The 12095-nt window shown below is 39.9% G+C and overlaps 1 protein-coding gene across 4 annotated transcripts in view; it reads right to left on the reverse strand.

The window, feature by feature from the left end:
- The window catches only part of pard3aa (par-3 family cell polarity regulator alpha, a), a 554989-nt gene that overhangs the window by 263125 nt on the left and 279769 nt on the right, over positions 1-12095 (reverse strand). For all 4 annotated transcript variants that reach the window (XM_015602814.3, XM_015602813.3, XM_007238652.3 and 1 more), the window contains exons 6-7: positions 6509-6606; positions 5732-5815 (exon numbers count right to left, since the gene is read on the reverse strand). In XM_015602814.3, the coding sequence (XP_015458300.3) occupies positions 5732-5815; positions 6509-6606 (182 nt within the window). The remainder of the gene's footprint in view (positions 1-5731; positions 5816-6508; positions 6607-12095) is intronic.

The following is a 12095-nucleotide window of genomic DNA, read 5'->3' on the forward strand; positions in this document are numbered from 1 at the left end:
CTATGCTCAGACTGCTACTCCAAATTCAATTTGTACCATATGTAGATTAATGAATTGATTTTAACAGTGTGGACAGCAGAAAAGTCTGATTTCTTGGTCTGATTTCGTTTTTAATTGTCACTGTTGCCTTGGTGCAAAATTCGTTGTAAAAAGCTCGTCATAAATATATTTAAACTTAATTGAATGTCAATCAGATATGTACAGATATTTCAGCCAAATTTAGACCCTAAAATAATCAGTTCAAAAACTGTACATAAATGCAACTTTTTGGGAGGTGTAGCCACTTTGCTAACAGTCACGGTCATCTTAAAGGAAACTGGTTAAGATGGTCCAGAACACTCCAATAGCCACCAAAACACAGCAATAAACTGGAACACCAGTATTGCTGCTTCCATAAAAGGGAGTTTTACATCCCCATGGTCTGAAAAGGTAAGTAGTTTTTATTGATAAACTTAAATACACCTTCAGACAGAAACTAGCAAACAAACTACTCCAAAGCACCAAGTCTCACACTGAAGCTGCAGTGGCCAACCATGTTTTTTTCTGGGTGTAGGTGAGTCATACACTTAGTAAAGAGTAATTCCACTGACTGGAAGTGGAAGCAGTGTGTTTTTTATCTTAATAATGTACACCCTGAGTGACCAGGCACATGAACTGTACTCCCAGCAGGCTTTTCCAGAACATGCAGTGCACTATTCTCTGCCTTTTTTAATGCTGGAAAGAACATGACTGAAGCAAACTGAGAACAGGTCTGACGTGCTACTCCACACTCTGTCCATGCCTTCAGTCTCTTGTTTGGACCAATTTATTTCAGCGCTGACAATTAAAGGGCTCCAGATACTACATTTATCCCCTGAGGAGCACTTATAAAGTTTGAGAGGATATATGCACCAAAAACAATTCATAAGTCATTCCTACATGACAGTTTTCCAACCATATCTTATATCCCTCAATCTTATATATCTTGTAAGTACACAGGCTGGATTTGTTACTGGGCTTGTAAGCCTATGCTATCGTACTATAAACATACTGTTCTGATTCTGTAAAGTGTCAGAGCTTTAATATTGTGGGCTGACGAGGCAAACACTATGTAAAATTGTGTGCATTAATTAGTGCAATTTTACAAAATAGTTTAAACCTATTTAAATTGGGATGATTAAAGGTGTTCGAGTTGTCAAATTTGTCAAATAACGTTGGATGACGTTACTCAAACTACAGAGTATTAATGTATTAAGGGTAAAGTAAGTTTCATTATTGTTGCTGTAATAACACCTATACCTCTGAAAGAACATTACATTGAATGGTGAATACTGATTACCATTGTTATGGGGATTTGATAACATTTAGCCAAATTAATAATATGTCTACTTTAAGTAGATGTTGGAACATTGGTGTATTGATTTTAGGGGTGTCACAATTTTGATATTTCATCTAAATCGATCGAAATTGTGTCATGGTCTCGAGCATCGAAGTCAAAAAGAGGATCGACATTCCCTCTCGCAAATGAATGAATGAATGACCATAGACTAATCTAAAACTGGCACAGGCCTCTCTGCTGTAAAAAAAAAAAAAATCAAATAGAATTGTGAAATAAAATCGGAAATAAAATTGAATCGAGGATTTAAAGAATTGTGACACCCCTAATTGATTTGATTGAATTTTTCAAAAAGAAGAGAAAAAGAGGTCAGATACAGATTACTTATTATATCTGGATTACAAAAGCCACTTCAACTCAGGCCAATGGTACCAGATGAAGTTCTAGGGCCCCTAATCTGTTTTTTATTAACAGTAGATAGGAAAACATTTTACTAAATTCATTCAAAAGTATAAACACTACTGAGGTTAGATTTTGATGTTGAATAATTAACTGGATAAATGTACGGGATAAAGTTCCAGGACTAAAAAACATATATTTACTTTGGAGTAGATGCTGGAACATTGGTTACATTGGTTTCTAGGCACTTGGGCCATTGGATGCTTTTTTCAGTAGTGCTTCTCTAAGATTATCCAATATGTGTGCAATTCACTTCAAATCATGCAGTAACTATTTTTTTAAAGCAATTTTAAAAGTTTTACATGAACAGATCTATGCAGAAGTGCAGCAGAATTGTCTTGGGGGAACTTTGAAATCACATCTCAATCTAAAGTCAGCCCAGCTGCTGGCCGGCGCTGCAGTCATTACGAGAGATTCAGGCGTGACTGGTTGGAGCTGCAGCTACTTCATCATTATCTGAGTGGTGGCAGAGCCGCCCGTCGCTTGAGTGATGGCCCAGAATGCTTAGCAAGAAGGAGACCACCTGTTCTCCTCCACTGCCTTTAATTGAATAATAATGCAATCAGGATCCATTTATGCGCTGCAATTACACCGCCGGCTTGTTTACAGTTCACAATGGTCACGGGATGAGATCTCATTATTGGACTAATGTATCCGCAACTCTTTGAGAGAAGTGAGAGTGTGTTTCTTCATTTCAACTGCAGATGTTTGGTACCAGTTGTGGAGTAAAGACAGACAGCAATCGTTTGAAGTACTCTCTCTCTCCCTCTCTCCCTCCATCTCTGTTTCTCACTCTCCCGCTCTCTTTCTCTCTCCGTCCTTGGGCTGACCTAACTGCCCTCTATCAGAATGCTAATGAGAGCCCACACTCTGCAGCCAATGCCAATCAGTCTGCCACAGGCACTGATGAAGCTATTAGGAGCATGATGCAGAGACACTGTGTTGACTGCTCTGGTTGGGGATAATTGTTGGTTTTTGACGGTCATTATACAGAATTTCAGTAGCTGAAGAAGCATCTGGAGTGGCATCTAGAGCACTCCAGCTTGGACAAATCAGTTTTGCCCTTTAACTAAAGGACTAAAAAAAGATCTGAATGTTTAACGATTTGACTCACATTGAATTAATGCAATTAAACCACATTTAAATATGCAGTTCCTTGAACTTTCATTTTATAACTAGCAGAAATTATTATTCAATTCTAAAAGTTTTCCGATTAAACTCTAGGTTGGAGAAAAATCTGAAGAAGTATCTAGAAGAGCTAATGGGGCTAATCGGTCAGACAGATATTTTTTTTGTAAAACTAAAGTTTAATACACTGAGGGAAAGTTTGAATAACTGGTACATTTTGATTACAAAAATGGCCAGCTAGGATCAAACCCAATGAATACACAAAATGTAAGTAAAAAATATAAAGTTAATTGTAGTTTCTATAATGAATGCTGGAAAACATCGTCATTCTTTTAATATTTTTTTAGTATTTTGTACAGCTAAACAACCTGTATGAACAAGCTTGTTTACACTTGTGCATCCTGATCCATTATAGCCAGGTTAGTTCACCAGCATAACTCATCCAGGTAAAGAATTGGTAAAACATCTTGATTTTCTGCATAGGGAGGTTATTCAGCTGGATGACCAGCTTTTAAACGACCTTAACCATCAATGATTAGACCAAAACCAGACAAACCAGCAAGATTTGGTGTTAAACTGGATGTTGTTTATTTAAGATAGTTATTTAACTAGGTAAATAACATTTTTGAACTGCACACGTGAATATTTCCTATGGCTTTTTCAGGCGCCAGATTGGCTTAGATTGACTTAGACATAGTATGGCGAACAAATATTCTACAGATACTGGCAGTTTCCTGCAGGACTGGGCACAAAAATGTCCAAAGAACATACCATTGGTGTTTAGGCAATAAATGCATGGAGTCATTTATTTATTTATTTGCGTATTTTTGTAATATAATTGTCTAGTATTGATGTGTGATTAACAGCTAGTGTACATTCTGTCATTGTACCAACACTACTTCTAACTATCTAACAATTCAATAAAAATATTAATTCCCATTAAGCATTCAACCCATATCTTGTATGTATCTTCAAAAAGCATGTGAAGTACAAATTGGAACACTAGATATATCGGGAAGGACAAGGGGCCGTCAAGATTGTCCTTTTAGTAAAGGACTAAAGAACACAGAAAACATTATATTATATCATGGTCTAATGGTCATTTAATTATATTTTAAGCTTGACAACTGAATTTAAAACATGAATCATGATAAACCACATATGGTTGAATGTACCTGGTTTTAAATTAAAATGGAATCAAAACATGACTCAGGAAATCTATTCAGTCTATATGTCTATTTTTGGCTGTCAGCATCTGTCTTTGTTAGAAAAGGTCAACAAATATTTATAGCTCCTAAAACACTCTGGGAAAATCCTTTTATGACCCTTATCCACTACATCTGATGATGAGGCTGACTTTGGCTCATTCATTAGTGAATTTCCCGTGTGCGCCCCGACCTTGGTGAAGGAGCCACTGTCAGTGTTTGAGATGAGCTTTTATCCTGATTGGGTGCGACGCTTTAGCTCGATTGGCTTGGCTACTCCGAGGCCCCCCAATGACCATAAAGCCCTGTCTTTATTCAGTCCCTATATCTGAAGTGTCCTCTCTTTACAGAGGGGGCAAAGTCACAAAACCACTGCTCTCGCCACTGCCCTGCCCTGCGCCAACTCTCCCCAGACCTGCACTGAAGCTATGGTTTATTATTCAGCCAAGGCTCTGCAAAGAAGCCACAGACTACAGCACGCACAGTCAAGGAGAAATCACCCGCATTTCAGTGGAATATTGTTGAGGGGTCCTTGAGGAGGAGGGAAAATATGCCTCGCTTTGTGGAAGCAAACCAGTCGTGTGATAAGATGTGCTACAAAAGACAGGCAGAAGGAACGAAGAACAAAGTCACTCATGGTCGAAACCTTGGGAAAAGATCTGTGAGAAAGAGAAAGAGAAGAAGTGTAGGATGGTTGAGGACAGCACATAGCGGGGCGGTGGCTAACAAGCCACCTCTGATAAAACACCACCCAAACTGCATCGAGAAACACATGAGAGGAGAGAGAATGGAAGATAAGAAGAGGTAGAAGATATTACAGTGTGAAACTCAGCACTAATGGGGTAAACAGGTCAGTGAACCTTTTACAAAAAACATGTGAGACACTAAACATTACACCTGATGGAGCTTTTACACTGGAATGCCATAAGTTATGGGATAGCAGTTCCTAAAACTGATCATAAACTGTTACCTCAGGGGTACAGCTTCGGAATGGCAATACTTGAATAAGTTCTAAGGTGTGATCTTGAACACCACTGGTCAGAGCACTCATGGCAAGGCAATGTGAATTATTATAAGTGACGATTACACAGTGTATGACATTGAAATTTCAAATCCATAGTCATTAATATAGAGTTGGTCCCCCTGCCAGTGCTTTAATAGTGATGAGCTCTGCAGTTACTGAGTTAGCAAAGGGTTGAAGATTTTCTAAACTATGCTCCTCAGCACTCGGACAGTCCACTCTGTAACGTTGCATGGTCAGACACGTTGCTGTGAAATGTTACTAACATTTTATTTTTTTTCATAAAATCACTACAAAAGCGGATAGAATAGGGAGGAAAGAAATTTCACCAGCTAATGTGTTGCATTGGTTACATTCTATTACAGCACCCCACTGGGGTTGAGTGTTTTCTATAGCTCTACTCATTCTTTCTCTAATGTTTATAAAGGCTGAATGCATGAGTAGGTACTTGATTTTATATACAGCCACTTAAGGATCATTATAATGAACAGTTCTTTAGTTAAACTGTTTTAAAGTGTCGAGTGTGTCTTTAAAAATTCAATTGGGAAGCTTTATACTTAAAGAATTATCATCACACATAAAAAAACACATTAAACATATTACCTTCTGTCTCTGGAACTGAATGGTACCACATGGATTCCCAGCGGCCCTCCGCCATTCGACACCTCGACTGGTTTAAGCATGTCACTGAGTGTGGAGAAAAGGATAAATAAAAATAAACAACAAAAACAGATATACGTAGAAAACAGTACAGAGCAGGATAGCCCAGGTGGCTGTTTGATAGGGTGGGAGGAGTATGAAGGCCACAGTAAGGATTTTCAGCTAGCCTGGATCTCTTTCTACAGGGGGCCATCTATAATCCAGACAGCCATTAAGACACCGTGGGTCGATGAAGGACCCAAATAGACACTTCAATTAAGTGATTAGGATCAGACTGAGGCCTGCAGTATGCTCGGGTGGAGGGGGGTTCCATTTGAACGGCAGGGAGTGAGCCACATCTGTGCGGGGGAAGACCGAACCCCAGAGTGAGGAAGAGAAAACAATAAATGGTCAGATTAATGAAGATGAATACATGCAATGAAAAGGTGCTGCAGTCTCTTTTTTTTCATATTCACTGACTGTGAGTGGAACAGTGTGTTTCAATAATTTAATGCCACTTTTATTAGCCCCTGTGCTCTACTTATTTGTATGGGACTTGAAATTAATCAAGCAGAATTGTCACAAAGGCTTTACTGGTCCAGCTGAATGCTGAGGATAGACTTGGAAGCAGAGCTAAAAACAATCCTCTGTTTTATGAAAGATTCTTGGAGAATGAACAGAGGTAAGTCCTAACACAGGAAAGAAATAAAGCAGGAGGATGTGGCTCTGATCGGAGCTTACTCTAGATTCAGTGTTTCAATGCAGGAGTCAGCCCTTCCCACCGGCTCTATCCTTCCATTCCTGCCTTCATCTCTCCTCCTGTCTTCCTCCTCTTCATCCTGTGAGAATAACAGAAAACATTCAGTATGAAAAGAAGCAAGAAGCTCACTGAGAACAAAAAGAAACATGCCCAGATCCAATCTTAAACTATCAGTACTATTTTAAATATGATGCTGCATTTTCTCTTGACGTAGATAAAGGATAACAGGTTGGTGCACGATACTGCCTTACAGTGAACCTCAGACAATGACAGTGTTCTTGTACAAAAGAAAATCTGGGATTATCAAAACTAGGCTTTAAATATAGTCAATTCCATTCCCCTAAAGAGCTGTTGTGACAGCAAATAAATGTGCATACATCCAATACCACTAGAGAAAGCTTTAGACTGTTGATACTAGAGCAGCACATCACTTTCAAACTATATAATCTTAATTACTACTCAAACCAGGCCTCACTGCTATACATTTTATTGTGTCACAGTCCATATAAGGTGAGCTCTAACTCTAACATTTCAAAAAAAAAAAAAAAAAAAAAAAGTTAAAGACTTGGGTCTGACAATCATTTTCCAGCGTTTCATGGTGCAGTGACTTTGTAAAATCAGATATTAAAGACTCGGATTGGTCGTTTTATTTTGGTCTCTGAAAGTCGGGGGCTTTACTTCATCTTACTTTCCCATGCCAGTTGTGCCAACAATCCAAGATATGAGAAGCAGATATGTTTATTTTCCTTTTTACCCTCTTCTCAGGGTGACTCAGAGTGTTTGGCTGGTCCTGATGCAGTAGCAGCAGCAGTGTGTAAGAGAAAAGGCAGCCATAATCGATTCCTTAAACTCAGTCAATCAGAAAGGGGTCACCAGGGCCTGGGCCTGCAGCTAATCTGATAAGGAAAGGGCGACTCGCCAAGGCAAATTTGTTTCTTCCACTCTCTTCCATCACATCCTGGCTCACTCTGACTCTCGCTCGACCTCAGAGCTGATGCCTTTCACAACCTTCTACCTTCAGCAAGCTCGGAAAGTCACGGTGCACTCTCTGAGTACTATCAATGACATTGACTCGTGTTTGCTTGTGCCATCATTACAGATTTCAGTCTGGATCTCGAGGGAACACGAGAGGGAACGCGAGTCTGCAATCAATTGCGTCGGCATTTAACGGGGGAAATATCTGCATAATGACAGGTGAATATTCCCCTCTCTAATTTTGCTCAGGCCCTTGACTGGGGGTTCATTTTCAAGGCCAAGTGAGCGTCTAGACGGCAGGCGTGAAGCCCGCGCCGGTTTGTTAGCCACCGATATTAATATTCCGCCAGTCTCACCCTTAACCTCCGCCTCTTGCTGAAATGTCAAGCACAGCTAAATAAGCGCTTCGTCGTCTTTATATGGAAATGCATTCAGCCTTTTCAGACAGTAACCCTCCACCAAACACGTCCTACAGCCTGGAGAGGCTGTCTGACTCGCTCTCCTCCCATTTCTCTCCTCCCATCTCTCCTTCCCGTCTAGTCTATCTCTCTTTTATTGAAGAGGTTAAAGAAAGAGGTCATGAAAATTTCATCAGAAAAACTAAAAATAAATAAAAAAAAAAATACACAGTGAGTCATCCAGAACCATCGCCTGTGAAAACGAGTCAATCACCTCCTGTCTCCAAACACACCCCTACTGTCAGTGCCTTAATTACATGTCACCCAAACACTCATTTATATGAAAAACAGCAGGGAGAAAGGGGTAAAAAAAGAAAGAAAAATGACTTCTTGTGACAATGATCTCCTATGTGAACCTGTTTCGTAACTCCCATTCAGACTCCATTCAAACAGGAAACAAATCACTCAATGCAAAGAGTCATACACTGATTTAAATTGCACATATATGAGCATAACGACAGCGCTGCACTCAGACAGACACAAAAACCATGTCTATAATCAGTGACTCAGAGACAAACACGATGAAGTAAATGAATATTTAGAGAAACAATAAAGAGATACAAAGGTCTGTGGATGGCACACTCCGCACATAAGGCTGAGGGATGGCCGGCTGTGAGAAATGGTGCGAGTGGCTCTGACTTGTGTTGTTTTTGACAGCTCTAGGATGGCATGGAGGAGCCGGACTGCCTTCCATTCATCAGAACTGACACTGACAAGTCATTAAGTCCAATAAGAGAAAACTGCTGAAGATTCTGAGAAATTGAGCAGAGATAGGGAGAGAGGACGAAAGAAAGATTGAGAGAGAGACTGAGAGAAGCATAAGAGAGAGTTAACGAAAGAGAGCATGTGAGACTGACAATAACAGAACTAGAGTACAAGAATGTGAGAAAGTTCTAGAGAAACCATGAGAGAGAAAAAAAGGACAGTGAGAACAAGCAAACGACATAGAGACAGAGAGCATATGATAGAGGACAAAAGTGAGAAAGAAAGAAAGAATGTGATAAACAGTATGAAAGTAAGAGTGAGACACAGAGAGCAAGACAAAGAGTGAGAGAGAACCAAAGAGAGGGAGTGTGAAAGAGCAAGTGATAGAAAATCACTACATGCAAAAGCTATATAATGTGAGAGAGACATTGTGCCATGAATGTATGCTTGGTATGTCTCTATTTAGCTTCAGCTGACCAGCCTCAGAAAAAAACAACAATAAGAAAGTTAAATGAAAGAGGATCCGTGGAAAGAAGACATTGGCGATGACCAAAGAACTGCTGTGAACAGGTCCATTTAGGGTTTCTGAAGGGTTGCCTCGCTGCTCAGAGGAGAGAAAGTTAGGTCCATCACACAGAAAGAGCGACATTCTTCCCCTCCCCTTACTGAAAGCAAGAAGCCAGAGTGAGAGACAGACTGGGAGAGAGAGAAAGTGAAAGAGAGAGAGAGACAGAGACAGAGACAGACAAAAGAGAGAGAGAAATATGAAGGCTGGCAGCTATTGTCCAGCTTTGTCCACCTGCCAAAGCAGATGCACTTAGCCAGAGAGAGACAAGCTCGCTTCACTGAAAGCCTCGTTCATCATCTCCCCCCGAGCCCCGCCGGACACTGCTGGACCCCACACCATGAGACGGGAGGTCATTTTCACCAGCATCTCAAAGGGGACAGCTTCAGTCGCAGAGTTCTTCACTGCCAGCATGTCAGCGGGGCACATTTACTCTCACACACACACAAACTTAGCCAACACTGCTGTATGTGAGCACAGAAACTGAGTGTGTGTATCAGATCTGGGCGAGGTCCAGGAGCCACTCAGCCCTGCTGCGCCAGGAAGCCAGAGGTTACGAGCCTGGTGATTAGACAGGCAGTGCATTAGATTATTAAGGCCAGCAGACAGAGAGAGAGAGAGACCAAGCGTGTGGATCAGGGCGGTGAGCTTTCAGCCAAGGTGGTTCTCTCAGTGGAGAGCAGGAGCAGAATAGAGACTAGCTGATATCGTCTAAGTAGAAGAGCTCCAGGCCAACCTCTGCCTCAAGACACACTCCCCCTGGATAAAGCAATGCTTCAGCCCAAAATCTAATTCACACAATGTTTCCCTCACAGCAGACTGAGTAAATCAGCCATGGCATGTTTGGCGTCTGACGGCTGCTACTGTACTTTTGTACTGGAGCTATGAGGTTAGGGTTGATACATAATAGAAGCTTCACCAAGACCAATTAGCGCTGTGTTAACTGTACAGATAAATCAGCACACTGCAGCTTGGGGATTAATACTGTATGACCTGTAATGTTACCCGAAATTTAAGATCTGCCCAAAATTAAGGCAATTACTGGTATTGCTACTACTGGCATAACTCCCTGTAACATCCATATTCAATACATGGGCCCAACACACATACCAAAGCAAGTAATTGCAGGATATGGCAAAAGTCATGGGAGTCATCAGAAGTGTGTTGGAGACTTTTCTGCACTATGCTCATCTTCTCAGCGTTCAAACACCTGGTATCGTAATTCTATATTGTGGGTCACTAAGTTGACAAGAAAAGGTTGTCAGGTCCAAATTATGTCAAAAATATGAAAATGACTAAATATTAAGATACAGGGTTCCTACATTATCAGTTATATTGTCACTGTCCAATAAAAAAAAAAAAAAAAAAAAAAAGAAAAACGCCAAACTGGTGGTTTTACAGGAGAAGACAAAAATGCTCTAAACTTTGAATGAAAGCTAATGTAAAACAAAGTTTTTTTTTTTTTTTTCAGATAATTTAAAAACTATTTACACAATATACAGAACAACTGTATATTAATGTATTGTATATAAATGATGTACAATCTTAATACTCAATATTCTAATGTCCCGAAACATATAATTAAAACATCAAATCTGTCCATATTGTATACAATAAACAGAGAGATGTTTTTCTCTTTCTTTTCTCTTTTTTGTAGTTTTAATAAATAATTGTTTATGATGCTTTAGTACAGTCAGATAATCACTTTAAGCCTTGTATAAACTACATTTTGTTTATGGTCAATAGTATTTTATTATAGGTGAAAAGCTTGGGGTTACATGCAAGCTTCAAAGTCAACACACCAAAATTACACTAAAACACCTTCTTGCCCATTACCAGAAAACACAACCAGCTTTTTGTCCCTTCCCAGTTTTGTTTGGCTCTCGAAGGGACTTTAGGTTTTAGTTGTTAACCAACTTGCAGACAAGATTACATCAACTAAACCAAAACTGCTTTGGGAGGCAAGACATTAAAAAAGTGCATTTCTGCCCCAAAATACACCCAAATGGTGTAACATAAGCCAGCTTTTAAAAGAACCCGTAGGAAGACCTTCAGCCCATGCAGAAGACACTGGTGGAGGCCTGCGGTGACAGCAAAGTGAATTTTTAGGCAGATGTTTTTGACAGCACTGGACATGCCCTCAGGTTCTGAGAGAAGGTCGTATAGAAAGGGTCATGAGGTCACATTTACACTCAGCAGTACTCAACAAACCACACAATAGCTTAACACAGACTTAATGACTGCTCCTTATCTCCATGAATCTAACTGCAGTCAGCATTTAGAGTCTATCTTAAAATCCTTACCCAAACACATAGCTCTCAAATTCACTCTACAAACTGGCTCCATAACATGTTTTTACAGCCAACATAAAGAGCTAGAAAACAGGCCATATAATAGCAGGAGGAAGAAGGTGATTTTGGGGCAGACTTTAAAACAATGGCTGTTGAAATATTTACAAAGAGCCCAGTCACATTCTTGACTAAAATAAGAAGTGGTAATTACCTTGCAAGACACACACCCATAAAAACAACACAGAAATAGATGGGGGGGACCATATATCTTAATCAGCTAAACAGCACATAATAATTATAGAAAAATAATAATTAAAATAGAAAAAGTAATAATCTCTCACATTTGCCACAGTTTGCAAGTCAATGAATACAAATGCGTGGAGTTAATCCAGAATGTCTGAATTAGTTATGTTAAATCTTTGTTACGAGCTTTATGATTTCACAGAAAGGCACATGTGTCAAAGCTCTGTTCAGTCCGACAGATTTATGGCCTTCAACAGAGCCCCCAGGGGTCATAACCAGCCCTGCTGCCTGCTTATATCTGTGCCCTGGTGCTGTGTAATCTGGTTAGTGG

Source organism: Astyanax mexicanus, chromosome 6 (assembly GCF_023375975.1).
Source record: "Astyanax mexicanus isolate ESR-SI-001 chromosome 6, AstMex3_surface, whole genome shotgun sequence".
NCBI classification, from domain to species: domain Eukaryota; kingdom Metazoa; phylum Chordata; class Actinopteri; order Characiformes; family Acestrorhamphidae; genus Astyanax; species Astyanax mexicanus.